Consider the following 22,194-nt stretch of genomic DNA (forward strand, 5'->3'; position numbering starts at 1 on the left):
TCTGCATGCCTAGGTACTTGGTTTTATACACCTGTGGCCATGAAAGTGACTGGAACACCTGAATTTAGTGATTTGGATGGGTGAGTGAATACATTTGGCAATACAGTGATCTTATCAAAGTCTATTAAACCAAATAATTCCTACTGGGTTGACAGCAGAGTCTGGGTTAATTTGCAGAGTGTAGATATCATCTCTGGAGTACTGGAAGAGGCCATAGTAGGGGTTCAACATCTCATGGGACAGCAGGTACAACCACTCCCTAATGCACAAATATGGATTCAGTGTGAAAATAGAATACAAAATAACACTAACAAGCTTAAATGCATGCTTGCTGATATTTAAAGCACAGGAAAATAAAAAGCATTGGACATATTACCGAGCTACTCCGCCATAATCCAGTCCCTCTTCTCCTCTGAATTTGATCATAAGTCTCTTCCAAAGATCTTTTGGGCGCATCTTCATCACCTGCCGGTATGACTCCTACGATTCAGCAAATATAATATTGCAGGTTAATAAAACAAGATACGCTTCAATATCACATTTTTCTCCAATATGACTTGACCAGTGGTGCTGCTACCTTTACTTACTGGAAAAATAATAAACTTTGCAACTTTGGTTGGCTAAGTGTATTACATGCTGTGCAAACAAACCAAAGACGGTAAAGGAACCAACATACACCTTCAGAGATAGTCATAAAGCATGAAAATAAAACTGCAGGAATAAACCAGAACAACCTGTGCAGTCTGTCACTGTGCCAAGCAGAGTGCACTGCAGCCTGTGAGCGCTCTGGCACTCCAGGGTCAAAGTTCAGTAAGTTTGACCACTTCAGGCTCTGAAAGCTACCCCCCACTGCAGATAGAAACGAGGCTTCCACCTGACTGCATGCAGGGAAAGCAAAAAGTTGAAAGTGTATGTTTGAATTCAACAAATTACACAACGCAAGTTGTATCTCTAGCAAGAATTCAGGAGGAAAGCCCTTTTGTTTACAGGTTTCCACTTAAGTAGACCTGTCAAGTGTGTGTTTGAACAGTCAGGCAGATTGCTGTAAATGTACCTTAGTTATATCTCCACCTCCTGCTCAATGTCAGCAAAACAAAGGAACTGATCGTGGACTTCAGCAGGAAGCAGCAGAGGGACTACCATCCACTTGTCATCAGTGGTGCTGAGGTGGAAAGAGTGGACACTTTCAAATACCTGGGAGTGACCATCTCACAGGACCTGTCCTGGACTCATCACATAAACATCACTGTGAAGAAGGCCAGACAGCGTCTCTACCTCCTCAGGCGGCTGAGAGACTTCAAGCTCCCACTCAAGGTGCTCAGGAACTTTTACACCTGCACCATCGAGAGCATCATGCGTGGGAGCATCACCACCTGGATGGGAAACTGCACCAAGCAGGACTTCATGGCCCTAAAAAGGGTGGTTCGTTCAGCTGAACGGACCATCAGAACCACCCTCCCCAACCTGCAGGACATTTACACCAAGCAGTGCAGGCTGAGGGCCATGAAGATCCTAAAACAGCCCAGCCACCCCGGACACTCTCTCTTCTCCCTGCTCCCATCAGGCCGGCGTTACCGCTGCCTGAGGGCTAAGACTGAAAGGTTGAAGAAGAGTTTTTACCCACAAGCCATCCGTCTGCTCAACTCTGAGCCCTAACTGGACCATTATTGCACAATGTAAATATTATAATTTATAAAAGAGTGTATAGTGTATAGTATATAGAGTATAGTGTATAGTGTGAATTACTTTTTTTTTAATTTTTATTCTTCTTATTTATATGTGTGTGTATATATGGTTGCAGGTACAAAATACATTTCACTGTGCATTGTACTGTGTATAACTGTGCATGTGACAAATAAACACTATCTTAATCTTATCTTATCTCTCTTATCTTCCTCCTCCTAGTGCTTCATAGTTTGGGTGATGATGGAATGAGCTAAACTATTACAGAATTTTTGCTGTCCTCCCACTAGAAGTTTTCAAAACATGAACCACTGAATTCAACAGAAAGCTCTGCACTCCTGTGTGAAAGTCCTAAAATGCTATAAAAATAATATTACTACTAACATTAAATATTACTATTAAAATATTGCTTTTAACAACAAACTAAACCATAAATTCTCTTCTGATTCTCCCATCACTGTACTGCTCCTGCACAACAGACCCTTGCAACAATAATCTTCCTGTCCTCTAACTGGAGTCCAGAGACTCAAAGGCCACCTTGCAGTAAACAATCTCCTGCCACAGCAGCAACGACACTGCTGCAGCTGTGAAAGCATGACAGATCCAGGCTGCACTGAGTCAGCTGCAAGATGCAATTCATTACAAACACTAATTCTGTAAACTGAAGTTACAGAGTCTTAAACTACCCCTCCAACTACAGCACGTGGTTGCACAAACAAAAATATTTATGTACAAAGTCTCCAAAACATTACTACGGGACGTCATAGTGAAGCTAAGTTACCAGTTTCCCAGTATGGGGAAAGTCCTTAAAGACCATTATTTAGCTGAACTACAAGTTTGATAGAATATTTCTTGTCTCTAAAACAGAAAAAGAAGCCCCTAATTCTGAAAGGTGCTAAAATAAGGACAAAATATGATTCAAGAATAGCAGACCTCAGTAACTTTATGAGTAATATCAACTTAAGAAAAGGACCACCCTCACAGCATTTCTTGTTTAAGAGAAATAATTGCATATTAAAATTAAAATAAAATTACATATAGAATGAAACACAGCACAGCTACTGGTCCTTTCCTAAATATTGGGTTTATACTGGTTTTATTCTGGCTGGCACATCACTTCAGGCTCTCCATAAATTTTAGAAAGCCTTACTGTAGCTTGGGTCTGTACAGCATCAGTAAAGCATCAGTACTGTAACTCCCGTTTATTTGGCCTCCCTCACAAATCCCTCCAGAAGCTTCAAAACTCAGCCGCTCGCATTATCACCAAAACCCTCTCATTTCACCACATTACCCCAGTCCTACAGCAGATCCACTGGCTCCCAGTTCAATTCAGAATTCATTTCAAAATCCTCCTGTACGCATTCAAGGCCATCCACAACCTCGCCCCTACTTATCTAGCTGAACTTCTTCACATCACCTCCTCTTCCCGAACCCTCCATTCTTCCTCCTCTATCCACCTTACTGTGCCCTCTGCCTGCCTCAGTACCATGGGAATAGAGCTTTCTCCCACTCTGCTCCCCAGCTGTGGAACTCTCTCCCACCAGACCTTTGCAATATTGACTCTCTTCAAGTTTCACATCATGACTCAAAACTTACCTGTTCAAGATTGCATACTCGCCTTAGTTCCTTTGATCATTTTAGTTTCTGTTTGTGCTTTATGTGATTTCTTTCATTTTAACCCCTGTAAAATGTCCTTGGGTATCATGAAAGGCCCTTACAAATAAAATGTATTATTATTATTATTATTATTATTATTATTATTATTATTATTATTAATAATAATAATAATAATAATAATAACATTAACATTAGTATTAGTAATAATAATAAAAATTTATTATTATTATTATTATTATTATTATTGTAAAGAGGCCTGTGTATCCACAAGAAAATAAAAAGCTGTGGAAGGGAGCAGAGGTTTCAGTGAAGAGGTGAGCAGCAAATTACATTTCTCCAAGCCAAATCTCAAAGCGAGAATTTCACCAGACGAAATGCCTCAGTCAGAGATTTTTGGAAAACCTGCAAAGTTTATTGACTTAGGTTTATTTATTGTGCTTCTATATCAAGATCTATAATGTTCCAAAAAAATAAATAAATAAAGGAACACTGTAATCAGAGTGTAGCATCAAGTCAATTAAACTTCTGGGATAATGATCTGCTCAGTTAAGTAGCAGAGGGGGGTTGCTATTCAGTTTCAGCTGCTTTGGTGTTAATATAATTAACAACAGCTGTACTACAGGGACAACAATTAGACAACCCCCAAAACAGGAATAGTTGCACAGGTAGTTCAACACCTCCAGGATGGCACATCAGTACATCCCATTGCCAGAAGGATTGCTGCATCTCCCAGCACAGTCTCAAGAGCATGAAGGAGATTCCAGTAGACAGGCAGTTACGCTAGGAGATGTGGGATCCTTTCATTCCTAACACATTACCCAGTCCATATCAGTATAGATATCTAGCATGATTTTTTTTCCCATTGAGAATTGATGGGTTTTCAAAGTGTTCCTTTAATTTTTTTGAGCAGCATAGTTTGATCTATTCTACCAGTAGCTGTCATATCAGGCTTGTAAACAGAGCTGCTGTGAGTAAGCTGTGCAGTAGCCTACGTGCAGAACTGTAATCAAAATTCTTTATTCTTGGCTCGACTAAATGCTATGATGATTAGGCACCTTTTTTGTTCACTTTCTGTTGACTGGTTGAGTGATTTATGGAAATTGAGCTTGACATGTGATTTAAGCAAACAGGTGTAACAATGGACGGATTAAAATGTGAAGGAGGGCCACTGCGATCAATAATCAGTTTGTAGTAGAAAACGCATGCCAAGAGCCGTCACTGTCAAAGCAACACTGCACGAAAACCTCAAGTGGATCTGTACTTTAGGTTTTAACACTTTCTCAAACGTTCTTCCTAAGCTGTCACGTCAAAGGGAAATGAAGTCATATTCTTCATCGCTCAGCTTGTAGTTATGAAGTTACGTCTGGCTACAAATACTTGCCACTGCTGCCTGAGCTCCTTTCCTCACCCCCTCCCCATTTCTCTTTAGCTGCTGAAATCATCCAGAAAGAATGCCTTTGCCTTGGTAGAACAAATGATTGGGAGAGCACAAAAAAGAGAGGCAGAGGAGGAGAAAAAAAAGGAACAGAGGAATAGTTTTTTTTTTTTTTTGTGGTGTTGTGAAGGCCGTTCTGTTCTGCTTTTCCCTGGAAATCATAAAGTAGCTCTGAGTACTGGTTCTGTGCTGCCATGGGCTATTTCTGGTGCACATTGTAAATGGAGTGAAAAATTCCAGTAAAATGCAAAGATTTGGGTTTGCAAGCATTGCGAGCACATTCTTTTTTATGTGTGGGCAACAGTCATGGCTAGATTTTTCAGGTCACCATGTGATGCTTTCAATGCCAGTTGATTCACTTTATGCACATTATACAAATTCACAGTAAATTCTTGGTTATTAGGAACAATTTGTACGTTCACGTCTGTGGCTGCATTCAGACGTCCTTCAGATGTTTTCTGTTATTGTTTGAAGCGCACAAAATTTTTATGTTGGAGTGCCATGTTTATAAATATGACAACTATTTTTAGGTAAATATTTGCGGTCCAGTACAGTTCAGAGAAATAAAAGCTCAGACAGTTTATGAACTGTGGACACAAAGAAAGGCAGTGTTTGTGTTTATTTTGCAATCTAAGAAGCATGAAGGTTATGAAAAGCTTCATACTACTTGATTGTATGCATTTTTCTGTATGAAAATGATTCCGTCATTCAACTGTGCTGCTTTGTTCCTTACCTCAAAGATCTCCTCACGGCTGACCTCAATGCGGCAATGGCCTGCCTGAGGTTGATGCTGAGAAAGTTCCTGTCGCAGAATCTTCAGCTTCTGCACCAGGTCTCTCTTGTACTTGGGAACTGTCAGGCACTCTGCCTCTTCTGGTAACTGGGCTGGGGACAGGGCTTGCTGAGGGCCACCAGGACCAACTTGGTCCTTCAACTGAGTTGGATGGCTGAAGGGGGTGAATCCGGGTGGAAGATGAACAGTCAAGAATGGATTAAAGGGAGAAAAGCATGGGAATAGATGGAGAGGGGGCGTGAAAGAAGGCAGGGGGAAATAAGAGAACAGCTGTTTGTCAGTATGATTCATCACTTAGCAGTTTTAAAATGTTTGTCCTGAGATGCTCTTTTCTGAAAGCTAATTACTACTGTGTGATCATGGAGATATTGTTTTATACAAAGACAGAAGGGATATGTTCGGTAGGGAATTCCCTAACTCCTCCATCGTCTAACCACAGGACCAGGGAGTTTTGTAAGAAATTCCCTCTGTATCCCTCACCCGCTTTAGTGGTCTCAAAGCAAAGAGTGCTAACAGAGCTCTAAGCCCTGAGCAAATCTAATCCAGACCTGTGGACAGGCTGAACCTTTGCCCAGACATTTGGTAAATATCACCACCAGGAAAGACAGAGTGAGGGAGATAAACCCTGAGTAAGCAGAGAGACATAAACACACACACGGAGAAAGAACGAGAGAGGAGAAGAAAATTTACAAATGAGAGTGGTGTAAGAGTAGCTGTCACCTCTGGCAAGCTCAACTGGACCAATAAGTTGATGTGTTTTCATTGCTTTCTTTCAGCACACATTTCTCTTAATGTCTAAATTCACCTACTATTCTTAAAATAACTGTCTGTCTCCATCCCACAAATCTTTGTTTCCTGTTTTAAAGCTAGAGAAGTCCGTGGTTTCTGGTAGGTATCTCTGCCCACCAACAACCACAAACTGAACTTTCATCTAGCCAGCAGAGCTGCCACCCTACCTTATAATTCAACGTAAAGTAAATGTATCAACACATTTCCATAGATGTCATAAGGCCTGCACATCTGGGACTACAGATATGGATGATGTTAATATGGATCTTCAAATTTAGGGGGAAAAAAAATAGCCCAGGACTAAAAACACAAGCAGGCTACTTTTGCATCCTCTCTCAAGAGAAAGAGAAAGCGGTTACAGGACTATTCATTGTCAATTTCTGGAATGCCATTTCAAAAAGAAAAAGGAGGATGAAGGGAACAAGGAGCAGATGAGTCTAGAGGAGGTGGAGGAAAGAGTTTTCAGCTGTTGGTGTAGCAGCAGGTGAATCAGGATGTGAAAGTGCCACATCAGGCTGGTGAAGAGGACAAGTCTTTAACTAACTAGTCTAGCTTAGTGGTTCTCAAATGTGTCTGTCACGACCATTTCCAAGGCATAACTTTACAAGTGATTATATTCTTAAGTACAGTAACTTATGCTCAAAATACATACATATAAAATAATGAATCAATGTCTCAATCATTTGTGTTGGCTTATGCTGACTGCAACCTTTTTTCAGGAGGGAGGGAGCAGAGCTAAAAAGCTGCTGTGAAGGACAGTGTCAAAGAGATAGTTTGTTAGCAATGAGACCATCAATATACCATCTAGCATTTGACTCATTCATCAACATTTTATAAAGCCAGCCACTTGACCCAAGCCTTATGACATAACAGTGTCTCACCTCTAAATTCGCTCTGAAATAACTGTATAATAATGCAATTATCATGAAATCTTAATATTTCTGTGGCAGAATTAAACACCAAAGTTTTCACGATCCTAATAACACCTCTGCCTATATAAAATAGAAAATGCCCTTCTCTCCATTTACAAATGCAGGTAATGTAAATCAAATTTATGCATCCAGTTCATATTTATGTGGCAGCCTTGTAGTTTTAAGACAACAAGGTCTGTTGTGAGGAACGTGAAATTCAAACATGAGGCACTTAAATGTGGACCTTCAGCTTATTTTGTCCTCGTGCCATTCAGAGCTTCTACATTCTGATAAATATTTAAATACAGCATACAGAACGTGAGCCATGGTGAGTATTCATGTTCTAACTTCCTCCAGTCCTCACTGTGGTGTTGGTGGTGAGATGGCCTGGGTGGGGCCTCGTAAAAACAAACTTCATCTCTCCCTTCGGCGGGGCAGCAGGCCCTCATTATCCTGTGAAGAGACATGCGGGCAGCGGACGACTTCTTTTAAAAGACGCTACTGTCCTCTGCTGGGAGTTTCAAAAGCTACTGTTGACCAAACCAAGGCAAGCGCACCAAGTGGGCAATCATTGAAACATAAAGGAAGTAGAAGGAGAGGCCTTCCAAGGGTAGCAGCACATATCCACCCACTTATTCCAGCACTCGCTGTACCACTTGAGTTCTCTGGTTCAGTGGGTTGAAAAGGCCTGTCTATCTATGTGGGCTTTCCAAGCTAAACGGGTACAGTGTTTGCCAGTCTATCCCTATATAATCAACTTCCACTGCTATTTATTTATTGGCAGGGCGCTGGGGCTCCTAGCATGTCAAAGAAAGGGTAAGACTGGCCAGCACAGCAGTCTTGAAAACCACTTTAGGAAGGAGGAGGGGAAGAAAAGATGCCTTGAAACAAAAACGGAATGAGTTGCTTTTGGCTGGAAGACCCAAGAACCATATAAATAAAGCACAATTTCAGTGCACTCTTTCTTCTGAGGGCACGATGTAATTAAAATAGTTTCAACATAGTTCAGTGTCTCAAGTTTCCAAATGGGACACACTCTGCATATTTGATGGTAAATATAGCAAATACAAGCACAGCAAAGCTGAAAATCTTTCCTGAGCCAAAGAAGAGAAATGGTACTTCTTACTGATGTGACCAACTCTGAAATATGATGAGTGGGAAGAACTCTAAACTTTCAAATTCAATCTAAGAGGCACAGAACTGTGTTATTGTTTTCCATGGTAGAAAGAACAGGAAAAATAGGCAGCAAAGGTCAAGAAATTGAGACGCAAACATTTGCATGAACTGGATGACCTGCACCTGAACCTGCAGCGTCATGATAGCTTTCTATCCTCTCTCTGTATTTGCGGCTGTGTGTGCAGAGCTGCACGTCTCCGTGTGAGAAAGTGTACTTGCTGCTTTACACTGCAGCTGGCACAGGTGGGGTATAATGACTGTTGACTAAGTGCAGTAGTGTTAAAGCCACATGTACACACCCACACCCACAGAATCAAAAGAGCCCTTTAAGAGTCAGACTATCAGGCTGGTGCCATGGTCCTTGCACTGGTCTAAAATGCACACGAGAACAGAAAGATCAGACAAAAATGCCACTGCTGTGTGGCTTGCCAGCGAACCATGACCTCTGACATTCTTTCTAATTTTAAATCTCCCACATCTGCAAACTTCTTCCTTCTCTAAAGCAGATAAATTACAGGAAATAAGCACCAGACAAACTGTGGATAGCCTACTGATGAAAAATGCTGTGTATGAATACATTTTCTAAGAATAAATTCTAATCATTATGTGCTTTTTGATTAAATTTACTTTTTCTGCATAATTTACCATGGACATTATTACCAACCTAAAACTGGCAGAAATTACACTGTATACAGTTGTTAGAGGTGATTTTTTTGTAGGATTTTAGGCTTTAATTCCATCTTGAATTTTCTGTTTGCTCTAATACTAAATGTTCTCTTTTAGTGTACCACATGTACTGTAGCAGAAACATCCTGCTATTTGTACTGTTTAGGCAGCTGGCATTTACTGTTCTGGCAAATCACTTGTAAGGTTTACATAGTACTGTAGAAAATCTCAAATGCTATAAATACACTGTACACATATTTGAGGGTTTTTTTTTCCCCCCAAGCCAAATAATTTGCATTATATTTAGCTTTGCAGGTTACTGTACCAAATATAATCGCAACTTCTAAAAAACATTAATGCAAAAGTTGATATAAGTGTCGTGAAGATTTATGACTTGGTTGGGAAAAGTACCTGCTGATGCCCAGTAAACCTAAATCCAGTTCCACCTAAAAATACCTTCAGTAAACACTGATGTAATTTTTCAGGCATACTCTATGAGCGGGTGCAAAGGAGGAAGCTAAGTATGTGAGAGACACTGTGGCATACCACAGTAATGCAGCTGTGTCTGACTGTCTGACTATGTCTTGCATCAGCTGAGGTCAAAGGCAACAGGGCTGTTAGTCACATTTAAATCAAGTGTACAGGAAGGAATCAGAAGACTGCACTGCAATGATTACAATTAAATGCCAAATCTTACTCCATGCATCTAATACTGCGGACTAAATGTGCTGTTACTACAAGAGAGGGGAAAACTGAACAACTAAATTACAAAAAGAGTGCAGAAATGTGAGGTACTCTGGCAATAGCAAAGCTTCTAGCCAGCTAAAATGAGTCAGCAGGTTAAAAATCAAGAAAAATATTCTGCCACGTCATATTCAATTTTTAGGCCACTGTTTAAGACATTGCGGTCCTAAGTGTGGAAGGCTGACCTGAGGTCAAGGACAATAAAAATGGACCACATGTCTGCATTAGTTGCAAGCAGATTAATTCACAATGATATGAAATGTAGTTTTGAAAAAAGCAATGTGAAAGACCGTGAAAATATAGCACACAGTTTCAGACTTGATAGAAAGACTGTACAAAAGAATATCAGTGCTCATGTGATGTGGAAATCAAATCTTTAAGAGAAGTAAGGGGGGTTCACTGCATTTATATTTGTTCCATTTCTGATCTGCCACACTCAGTGTCTTTTGAAATAATCAAAGTTTATTTTTCTTTTTACGGTCAGAAATTTCTTCCTCATTTTTGAGTGACCACAGATTTCATTCTGTGTCTGTGTGACAGAAAAGGACAGGAACATTAACTGCTGTGGTGTAAGGAAACAGAGGCGTAACAACTCTGAGTTTTTTTTTTTTCTCACTAAGCATGCAAAATTTCCTGTTGTGCTCTCTGCTTCTGCAGTATGCAGTACATTTGTTAAACCCCCCTTTCTCTCAATAAATCAAAACACTATTATTGCTGTTCTGCTGCTACCTGAAAAAAAAAGAAAGAAGAAAAAAAAAAAAGAGCAAAGCTTAAACCACATGCACTATCAAGTAGTTAGTTGTCCTAACACTGAAACTCCCGAAATGGAACTGTAGCACGATCACTATATGTGCAAGTATATGCTTGTATGTTATGGATCTAGGAAGTATTGATCAAAAAGTTCCACGAAGCAGTCGATAAAAACAAACAAAAAATTTACCCAATTTTAACTTGCTGATCTCTCCTTCAAGGTCATCTACTTGTGCATGATTGGATGGCTTTTTAGATCTCTCAGTGAACCAGTCACCTTTCTGTATCCTTGCACTTGTGCTTCTGTGATGAGTGATGAATCTCCTCCAGGGTGATTCGTCAATGCAGAAAAACTCACTCACACCAAACCAAATATTGCAAGTAGGACAGGTGGTGGGCAAACATTGTGTGGCCAAATAAATATGTTTTCTCTCAGTATGTTCTGTACTGGCACATGAGTTTCTCTTGTTTCTGCTCGATGTTCTCTCTCAGATGCCTCAGGATGCTACAGTACAGCCTGCCATTAACAGTCTGGTTCTGGGACAATGACTTCACATTGCACAACCCAATTATATAAAGGTAAATAAAATGAGGCGCTTGCTCCTGGTCCCACTCCTCTCTGACAATTCAGACAGTTTGTGATTTCACAACAAACTAATTCTGCTGGAGAAGTTCATTTTTGTGCTCAAAAATGAACTGCAGAGTGCACAGTACAAATCATCACACTGGGACTTCCAGGAAGTGATCTAAACAACAGCTGTGCTGAAAGCTGTCTGGATATGCACAAGAAAGTCACCTTTAAGAAAAAATTGGTCAAATATAAATCAGGTATGGATTGTGATCATACCCTCCTGACACCAATTCGGCAGAAAGTTTGACAAGTTTCAGGACAGAAGACAGTGCAGGTGAAGGTGGAATGCAAAGAGGATAAAAGAAAAATGAACAGCAAGAAGGAGGGCAAGTACAACAAAAGGTCTGGCAGCAGTTTGACTGGTTGTACTGGTACTCTTTATACACTGGAACTTAAAAAGATTGACACTTCTAAAATGTTCTAATACATCTGTTGTACATGTGCAGTATGTGTAAACAGACTGTTGTGGCATTCATGCATCTGCCTATGTGGCCTCTGTATGACTGCCTGCTGCTGTTTATGTACATGCTGTCAGTTCAGCCTCTCGCCCAGTAAGCAGTCCAATATTTATCACGACCAATAAAATTTTGTGTTTCAGAGTCAAAGTGGAAAAGTGACTAAAACTGAAGACATTTCCATTCAGAAGAAAAATAAATAAAACACTGTTCGTGCAGTGCAATTTGATTTTCCTGCCACTCTGACTTTTCTGCATGAGTACATCGGGTTACTAATTAAAAGCAATGTTGCCAGTTTTTGGTTATGGCCAGACATAAAGGACCAGCTCTGAAGCAGCAGATATAATCTAAGCTAAAATTATTTTTTACAACAGGGCTGCTTTATATATGTTAAGTATACCACTGGACCATCACATGTCAAAGTCTTAAAGTCTAATTAAAAATTTGATCCAACTGATACTCAACTAGGCAATCCAATTTTTTTTTCTCTAATCGTATCTAATAAAGAACAAATAAAGAGCAAGTGGTTACTTTAATATACAATAACACATTGGGATATTACATGTACCCCTCATCACATTTCAACAGGGCAGAACACTACCCCTGCTGTGACACAAAATTGTAAACTACTGTCTTTCAATTTTATTTTCATTAATATGTGAACATGAGCACAAAAGCTGCATTACAAATTAGAGCTTATTCATTTTTCAAAGCCCTAAAACTTTGTCAGGACTCAAATCTCACCTAATAAGGAGTCAGACAAGCGGTTAACGACACTGACTGTGGATAACATAGCTGAGGTTCAAATCACAACCAGAGGCTGTTCTGACACATATGGATACCATTTGACCAAATGACCAGATGTTGATTTCCCAAACATGTCTATCGTGCCAGCTGCTATTATTGCAAGAAGTTTTGACTAAGATTTTGTATCAAAAAAGCAAAGACGGAAAAATCCCTACATCCCTCTGTATGCGCCTCTTGTTCTAATAATCTCTGCCGGACACGCCGAAAGCGGAAAAGTAAAGAGACCTCCCTGACAGCCAAACTACTTCCTAAAATTTAGTCTGTCATGTCTACAAAAATACCGCGGACAATTTTGGTGTAATTTTCACTTAATTATGTGTCCGGCCTGCGTCTTCTGCAGAAGAAAAGACCTTGTGCTAAGCTAACAGATGTTTAGTATTTTCCTGAGTGAGGTTTGGCTTCACTGGGTCAGCGTACTAAGAGCAGTTCTTCCATGGAGGCAGGCTGCTGACAGACAAGACAAGCATAATGAAAGATGGACTGACAGTTCTCAGATATGGACACAGGCCAGGGTGTGTGTTTAAAACTTGCATGACATTCAGTTGAAAGTTAACCTTAAGAAAAATGTGCACATTTTTACAACAACACAAACAGACATGCTCCCTTTGGATGGCATTTTCACTCATGATATTATAACAGTGTGAGTTTGTGTATGTGCTTTGGGTTGGTGTGTGTATGAAGTATGCAAACATCTATCAAACTGTGTGCTGTTTGCATAGTTCATATGCCTGTTGCAGATCATGTGCAAGCATGTGAATGCACATGTTTGTCTCTGTGAATGCCTGTGTTTTTGTGTGTATTTGTGGGTTACCTGAGGTTAGTGTTTTGGCTGTCCATGGCCACACGGGAACCATTTGGACTTGGGCTACTGGAGAAAGCAGGAATGGAGAGGAAAGAAAAGAGGAAAAGACAGAGAAAGACAAAAGGGGGAAAAAGGAGAAAAGGGCATAAAAGAGAAGGTGAATGGCAGAGAAGAGTATTAGAGCATTGAAAACATCAGGGGATGGGATTAAAAAAGGAACGGAGAAAGAGGACAGATAGGAGAAAGAGAAAAAGGGACAGAAGAGAAGAATAAAAGGACAAAGAAAGAGAATGAAGGTAAAGTCAAATAAGAAAATAAGGTAAAATAATAACCAAAAAACATGGGAAAAAAATAAGAATAGCAGGTTTTTTAAGGATGACATAAAAAGGAAGATAGGATATAAAAGAAGAGACAAACGGGAAAGAGGCAGCAATAAAGAGAAAGAAAACAAAAAGAAAGGGTGAGATGAACAGCTTACATATTCATTGCTGGTAGAATTATAACTGGTGTTTATCAGAGGTTCCAAAACACACATCCTCTCTTCTCTTGCTTACTTCATACCCACAATGACGCACTGTCTATTTCCAGGACTAACACAATGTGTGGGAAGCTAATTTTGAAAATATTAAGCCATTAATGCCCCTTTGCATCAAATATGAAGAAGGCAGAGAATGAATAAAGCTAAGCCAAACTCAGCAGTGCAGTAACCACAGTGAGGTCAGCACTCAATCAAGATGAAATGTTAGACTTATTTTACAACAATAATAATATGAAGGATGCCTTACATAATGAAAATATTTTCTTTTATAGTCAAATCCTTGATCACAGTTATGTTACCTTAATGATTACCTGGTTTCCAAATAGCTGAAGGTGCTTTACAGCAATTACTGTCAGTGATTTGTGTGTTTTAGTCACCACTACACAGATTACTTTATGATTACATGGGGCAGCTAATAAAAAAGCAACAGTAATTAGCTAGATCTGCATACTTTCAACATATCTAACCTTATACTTTTGGATTATTTTTGTTATTGTTATACTCACTTGAGCACTAGATGCAGGTTAGCAGACAGTCGGGGGTCTGTGAACTGTGTTGTTCGATTGTTGTGGTCAACAAAGTAGACACGGCCGGTGGCAGTGTTCCTGATCTCCCAGCCTGGTGGCAGTGGGCCAAGCTCCTCACAGTTTACATTACTTAAGTCCCTGAAGAAAAAAAATATGAAATTGTTACAATAACCATTTAACAGTTTAAATAAAATTCTAAATTAAACTGTAAATTCAGTCATGTTGCACTGGAAACTCCCCTACTGACTTAATCCTCTTGTGCTACTACAACCATAAACTTCAAAAAATGTTTTAAAGTCCATCAGTCTCCTCTTCAAGGTTGTGTCATTAAATAGCATTGTATCACTTTTAGCAAAGCTACTGTGTTTGGAACTCCAATTGTGACCACTTGCAGTTGTGTACCTGCAATACACCCTTGGGTCTCCCCCAGAGTGGCAACTTTCCCGCTTGAATTTTGAGCAATCTGATGAGCAAGATGGGTAATGAGCTGAGTGCTATAGTCAAATTAACTTGATGGCAAGATGACCTGCACTAGGCTGTTTCCACAGAAATTCCTGCCAAAGACGCCTCAGGGAACAATAGTAAAATTCTGTACTAACAGTCTGACCCAAGGGAGCAAGTTTATGGTGTACAGCCATGGGAAGAAGAAGACAACAAATGTGGTCCTGGTCACGCTACAGTCTTGATGTGGTGCCTGGTGTCAAAGATGCAGAACTGCAAGTGATCAGAATGTAACTTTTATAGGATGCAACCTAAAAATAGAGCCAGCGCTGGAAATGGTACAGAGGTGCATGAGGGGATGACCTTGAAGGGGAGATGGATGTCATTTAAATTAGGTAAGGTTACTTGTATGAATAAGGTTGCTGAATTTCTTTACTGCACCACGTACCTACTACTATGTAGCTAACTACAATTATTACACAACTACAGTAAAACTGAACAACTGTTCATATTGAATTTTATAAGGGGGATGATTTGTTAACAAATTTGGTGATAGTTGTTAAAAGTAAATTATCTGCAACCATGTTACAACTGCAATTGTTATTTTGACAAAGTCCTTGCTCTTATTTCTTAATTCTCCTTCTGTGAATTGAAACTAAAGTTGTGATCTGGGACAACGCTGTAGCCTAAGGACGTTTTGTGCCTTTCCATGTGTGTGAATCTATTGTCCTTGTGTGAAGTAAGGACACATCACTTAGGCACAAAGCACATGCCTGGCTGCACTCATCACACATACTGGGTCATTTTAGCAGCTCTGTCCAAAATGACCAAACCCAGAGGTTTATGCTCTCAGTTGGATGCTATGTGAGCAGAAGCTACATCGAGATGAGGCCAAAAATATAACGCAATAGCACTGCCTTTAATCTTTGGGGAATTAAGCAGAGAACTGTGGAGAGTTGGTGAAAAAGCATGATTGAATGCAGAACCATTGGCTTATAGTGTGGTCAGTTCAACATCTATCCAAAAATGTTCTTCCAAATCAACATCAGACCCAGGGGCCATTTGTTTGGCTGACACTGACTTGAGCCTGAAATTTGACTAATAAGAGTGTTTTTGAACACAAAAAACAGCAACAAAGGGAGACATAAGATCTAATCCAACCAAGACAAGACCAGTTTGCTCTTGACAGTTTTGCGCAAAAAGAGTCTGGTTTCATATTAGGGATAAAACAACAAAGGTAGTCAGAACTGTACTGTATGTACCACATTTAATTCAGTGTAATTCAGTTCCAATATAATCATATATATTATTTACACATTTGAATACTCCCAATCAAACAGGACCTGAAAAAGGTTTTACTAGTGAATCTGCACAATAAAAAAAGAAAAAAAGAAATATATGAGCACAAATGAGTTACCTTGGCACCCGGGGATCATGCCATGTGCTGACTCCAGTCTGCGTATGGAGGAAGTAGACCTGGCCTTGCTGAGTTGTTCTTTGTTCTAGAATAGAGAGGACATTCATTTGAATGAATATATCAAAAAAGGCCAAAACAAGAAAGCTTGGGACTGTTTCTGGGAGTGATGTTCTCTAGTCTACATGGGTACAAGCAAGGATAGTGAGTTTATGTATTTTGGAGACGGGGAAGTCTGTTTATAATTTATGTGGCAGGCAAACTGCTGGGACACTGTTGACCTAAGAGTTTCTTAAGGTGTGCGCCAATGTAATCAATTAGTTCCTCTTGAGTCTCCAGTAGGCGTATCCCAAGAGGATGAGAAAATAAAATGTGAGGGAAATTTATCAAAGTGTTTTTCCTTGCAGAGAGTTCCTTGATGCATCCTAGTTGTCTTATTTCGCTTAAAGGTTAGTGCGTGTTCTGAAAGTAATCCACCCCCATTAATCTCCAGAAACCAAGGAAATGGAAAGTAAGCTGCTTTCACATCACCAAACCCACTAATACATGTGTAAACAACCAGAAGAAATCAGAAGGGAGTGACACTCACTCGTAATCCATCATTAGCTCATTGAATTTGTGGTTCCATCCAATTCATAGATGAATGGACAGCGAGTGTGTGAATGTTGGCACAAAAGTGAGTGCTGCAGTGGTGGGGTATTCATGCGCATATTCACCAGCTAATCCATTAGTAGCTCCCACCTCAACTTCCTACTGGCACAACTCATTTCCTACTGACCTCTCACTCTTTTTTCTCCCTCCCCTCACACATTCCCTCTCTTTCTCTTATTCTCTCTCACCACACCCAGCCAGTGGTTCAGAGGGTTCAACTGAGGAAGAAAGCTCTTGAGTTGTTGGGCATCAGTGACTCATTTTGTCCAACCTCAGTCAGTCTCAGTGGACACTGCAGGACCTTTCAAAGGGGGCACACATCCAGCAGTGCCATTCTCAAGCGCTGGCATATAGCACCACACTTAAAATAATTTATTTTACAGAAATTGTGCGGTCCACTGTGGCTGACTGTGAGAGAAGTACTCTTCTTTTGACTTTCCCATGTTGGAAAAAAACTACCTCTCCATTATTTTCCCCAAAGTGCTTGCATGCTGTAAGCAAATCCAGCTTAAAAACTACAGAGAAAAAAAAAACTTGAGTCCCTTTTTAGAGCTAAACACTGAGCTATGAAAAGCATTCCCACCTTCTCTTCGTTTTGGGAATAATTCTGTGCAAAGCCAAAACATTCCGAGGAGAGGAGAGGAGAGGAGAGGAGAGGAGAGGAGAGACAGCAGTTAAGGAGAGACAGCAGTTAAGGAGAGACTCAAAATAAGTGATGACTGCAGTTGTCATGATGTGGTTCTGCAGGAAGACGGAGGAAGGGATACGCAGACGAGAAAGTGTGAATAAACCAAATGATGGGACAGAAATACAGGAAAAGAGAACAAAGGGGAAGGTAGCCTAGAGCACCACATCTTTGATCTGCATACCTTGTATTTTTGGGGTTAGAAAGGCTAAAGCTATGCAGTACAATCCAAAATACTCCTAAATGTTCCAAAACACACTTTTCAGTTCAGTTAATATGGGATTTGGTAACCATTGTAGTTTGAAGTGAACTTAGTAGCTGACAGCATAATCACACCAGTACAATGTGAAGTGATGTCAGTGATACAGCTTTCCCTCAGTGCTAACAATAAGGAATTTAAATAGGAAACAGCAGTAAATGCTGGGCTCAGTTGTATGATACTGATTACTGACTGGCAACATCAACCTCTTTTACTTTGCCATGTTTCTATCTGTATACAGCAAACCAGTTGAAAAACCTGACCAGCTGGATGAATGTTTTGTGCTTGTATTGGTAAAGTTCATGATGGCTGGAGAAAAATTCTAATATGTCATCTTTCTGTCAGGACACAGCAGTATCAGTCTTCATGCATTATGACACACTAAGCATTCCCAACTCAAAGCAGCTCCCTATGTCATCTGGTGTGGGCCATAATTAGGCTGATATTGTGTAGTTTGAACTCTGCATAACCGATGCTTTTTCTAAACCAGCAATGTATTAACACTATGTGTGTGCATTTGCGTGTCACTTCTGTCTCTCACCATAACCCTCAGGTAGATCTGGCGGTGTGTGTAGGTGTGTTCGACTCATGTAGTTACGATGCCGCTGAGATCGAACCCTTCTCTCCTGGATCCGCTGTTCGCCCGGAGGGCCACTCGCCTCTGCCCCATTAACAGGGGTCATCACTGGGGTGTTTTCATCCACCACACAGCTCAGTGGGCGCCCTGATGGGCTAGAGTACTCTGATGCCGGTCTGGAAAAGAGAAGAAAGGGCACGTGGTCACATTGTAAAGGGAGTTTGTATTCCATTTTTGCCTTCACAAATAAAAAACAAAAAACAAACTATAAATTGGTACATATTACTCAGATAATACATTTCAGAATGTATTTGAAATAAACCATCTTTGAAAGGGCATTTGTGCTCTTTCTTGCTGTAAACTGGATAAAAAACTGACAAGAACAACAAGAACATGTTTGCTTTGATTTCCTTTTTTTGTTAAATGATTGAGTGGTAAGTGGTTGGCTTTCAGTTTTGGTCAATTTAAACAACTGTTCACCATGCTTACTTATAGGAACCTTGTAGGGAAGGAATGCAAAAAGTATGTGACTCGGCAGAATAGCCATGTTTTATGTTAAGCCTTAGGAGTAGCAAGATGGTCATTTTTGGTCAGCACATAGACACACATAGAATCTTTGTTGCAAAACAGTTTGTTTCATAAGCTCTCGAAGATAAATGTATTTTATGATAATGCTTAAGCTTTGAATAATGTCAATGATTATGGGTTGCATAAAAGAGAACAAAAAGGTCATCAGAATACAGTCTGTTAGCATGTTAAGAACAGGACTTGCAAACAGATATCTGATAAGGAGACACAAACACAGACAGGCTGGCTTACTAACACTCATTGTGTATGTGCAGCCTGTCTGACCACTGTCTGGCTGTCCAGAGTTACTGACGCCTTAGCTATCTAAAGCCTTGGACCCACAACCCCTCCAAATACTCTTCCTCCTCCTATTTCCTCTTTCTCTGTGCTTATTTTTTCTCATCTCTGTATCCACTTTCCCTTATCCCGTCTTCATGTTTTATCACTCGACAGCCTCCAAGCACAAGCTAGATCTTTTATATTAAGTGTCCTTTCACGACAACTTAATTCAAAAGTTCTCACTGTCATTTCTTCCTCCTACACAGCCCTACCTACTCATCTTCCTCCTTAAATTCACCATTTCCTCCTCCTCCCCCAGTGCCACACCACTTGACCTTTTCCTCACCATTATTTCCTGTCATTCCAACTTTGTTCCACTCTGCTGTGCGGGGGTGACTAAAGATGTGAAGTAAAAGTGGGTGAGGTAGTCGAGGGTATTATTTGCTTACACTCCTAATGGCTCCAGTGATATGGGCCAAGTAGGAAGGCGACAGTTGTTCCTGTAGCAAAAGGGGCCAAATGAAGCCAGGCTGCCTGAATGGCTGGCTGTGTTTGGGTTGTTACTCTCTCATTATCAACGGATTGTTATTGTTGTGTTGAAGTGGATTTTCTTCACAAAGGGGAAGTGGGGAAAGAGTACTAATTTCTCAGACACACACCCCCCACCCCACCCCCAATATAATCCAGATTTGCTCTGGATTATATTAGTATCCCTGCTGTATATAAGGTAAGCAGTAGTGCCGGTACATTGGTATTTTTTGTCATTTATCCTACATGGTTTAAAGGACGCTAAAGCTGAGGATGTGTACCTGGTTGGTCTCTCCCACTGTGTGGTGCGCGTGATGTGGTTCAGGTACTGTATCCTTCCAGAGGCCGTCCTCCTCTCTTCCCAGCTGTTTCATTGTACAGCAAACAATACAAATCAAACAATGCAAAAAAAAAAAAAATACAATTAAAAAAAAAAACTTAATATTTTTCCCTTAAACCACAAAATGCCTCATAAGTTTGTCACAAGGATAATATTCAAAATTAGTACCTGCAGTTGTTAAAAAAAAATCTCAAATTAGAGAGAATACATATTTCAAAATACATGACTGATAAACCAGAGGGTGTACTACACTGATTTAAAGTAAAGGTTCAATCAAATGCACAAACAACAAATACAAAATATAAGTAACTTCAACTAAAAGCAGTACGACAGGATAGCTAAAATCTCTGGCAATACTGACCCGTCAGGTAAGTCGTTGTCAAACAGGCGACTGCAGTCTACCACTGGGCCTCCAGATCCGATGCGATCTCTGGACTGAAGACTTACTACAATTTAAGACAAGGAAGACACTATATAAGCAGGTTTACTGACCATAAGGCTCTACTAAGTCTTGGTAAATTTAACATTTTGAATTCTATGATGTATGTTTGTCACTTAAGCCATATCCACACCAGCGTTAATTTTGTTGACGAAATATTTTCATCATAGTTTTCATCAACGACCCGTTTTTTCCATGACGAAAACAAGACGATAACTAAATTAAAACCACCCAAAAGGATAAAAACGATGATGAAATTAATTTACACTTTCGTCAACGAATAAAAACGAGACGAAAATGCTTGGCGGGGACGACATCCAATCAGAACTTATTTAATTTTGTGAAAGGCAGGGACAAGTTAGGAAAACATCCAATCAGAACTGATTTAATTTTGTGACAGAGCAGGACAAGTTAGGAAAGCATCCAATCAAACGCAGAGTTGCACAAATTTGCTCCAAACCCGGGAAGACCAAACCAGCCTGTGATTTGTCTTTACTTCCGATAGAACCAAGTTATGTAAACAATGTCAGCAGGGAGAAAGAGAAGAGCCGATGTATGGGCACATTTGTCCTTTGACGTTGTGACAAACAAATCGATGTGTAAACCATGTGGGGCAACTATCTCAGATAAAAACACGACACATCTTAAACGACATCTACAAACCAGTCACCCAGATCTCCATGCAAAGGTAAGCATTTTAATGTCACGCAGGGTAAAGTGTTGTTCCCAGTTTAGCGTTTGTGTTTAGAGAAAATCACCATGCCGCAGTGGATTAGCCTTTCCTAATCTTAGTCCTGAACACTGCCCTGTACCTTTCAGAGTGTGTCCTGCTGTAACACGCTCATATTATCTCAGTAAGGTGGTGTTAATGATCAGGTGTGTGGGAAGCAGGTGAGACGCAAATGTTAATATTATTAATAATATTCCATAACTTTTAATAAATGTTTCATTTTGTGTAAGTGTGTATAATGACTACTTCAAGGGAACTGAAGAAAAAGCATTTACATTTTACACCCTTTATATTTTAGTCGACTAAATCGACTATATATTTAGTCGACTATATTCTGAAGATAATTCGTCAACTAAAACTAGACTAAAACTAAAACTGTTCAGATGACTAAATTATGACTAAAACTAAATTACATTTTCGGAAAAAGACTGACTAAAACTAAATCAAAATTTGCTGTCCAAATTAACACTGATCCACACGTGCTCTTTTCTCATATGCACCTAGAAAGGTGCACATGAGAAAGCAAATGTCAAATGGAGTTGGATCGGACATTAAACGGTCTTTATCCTGCCAGCTCATAAGTACAATGCCCATGTAATGTCAAATGGATGTTATGTGCCTCTTGCACATGCTACCCAGGCAGCACCCTCTTAAAACAATCTATTTCCAGTAGAGACAAAACATTTGAAGAGGACTATACCCTGTCGTATATCTCATAAAAGAAAGGACAACTTGGAACAATATATCTGAAGATCACATGTGAAATGGCTTTAGATAACAAAATCCTCTACTGTATACCATTTAATCCTTTATATTTTGACTTTTGGTGCAACATCTCTATTTACATTTCAATACTTGTGTATCTCTGAAGCCAAGACATGGAGTATTAAAGTAAAGAGAGTGGTTGGAGAGAACACCAGGTGGTTTTACTTTATGCACATACACGGGCACACATGTCCA

The 22,194-nt window shown here is 39.9% G+C and overlaps 1 protein-coding gene across 2 annotated transcripts in view; it reads right to left on the reverse strand.

Annotated features, from left to right (window-relative positions):
- The window catches only part of LOC115779785 (E3 ubiquitin-protein ligase SMURF2-like), a 72,002-nt gene that overhangs the window by 6,924 nt on the left and 42,884 nt on the right, over nt 1-22,194 (reverse strand). Inside the window, exons 6-14 of one of the 2 annotated variants that reach the window (XM_030728597.1) lie at nt 20,427-20,511; nt 20,007-20,090; nt 18,316-18,527; nt 16,183-16,267; nt 14,304-14,462; nt 13,269-13,322; nt 5,469-5,682; nt 377-480; nt 145-259 (exon numbers count right to left, since the gene is read on the reverse strand). In XM_030728597.1, coding sequence (XP_030584457.1) covers nt 145-259; nt 377-480; nt 5,469-5,682; nt 13,269-13,322; nt 14,304-14,462; nt 16,183-16,267; nt 18,316-18,527; nt 20,007-20,090; nt 20,427-20,511 — 1,112 coding nt within the window. Of the gene's footprint in view, nt 1-144; nt 260-376; nt 481-5,468; nt 5,683-13,268; nt 13,326-14,303; nt 14,463-16,182; nt 16,268-18,315; nt 18,528-20,006; nt 20,091-20,426; nt 20,512-22,194 lie in introns of both variants that reach the window. The other variant, XM_030728589.1, reaches the window with a different exon arrangement.

The sequence above is a fragment of the Archocentrus centrarchus genome, chromosome 1 (assembly GCF_007364275.1).
Source record: "Archocentrus centrarchus isolate MPI-CPG fArcCen1 chromosome 1, fArcCen1, whole genome shotgun sequence".
NCBI lineage: Eukaryota > Metazoa > Chordata > Actinopteri > Cichliformes > Cichlidae > Archocentrus > Archocentrus centrarchus.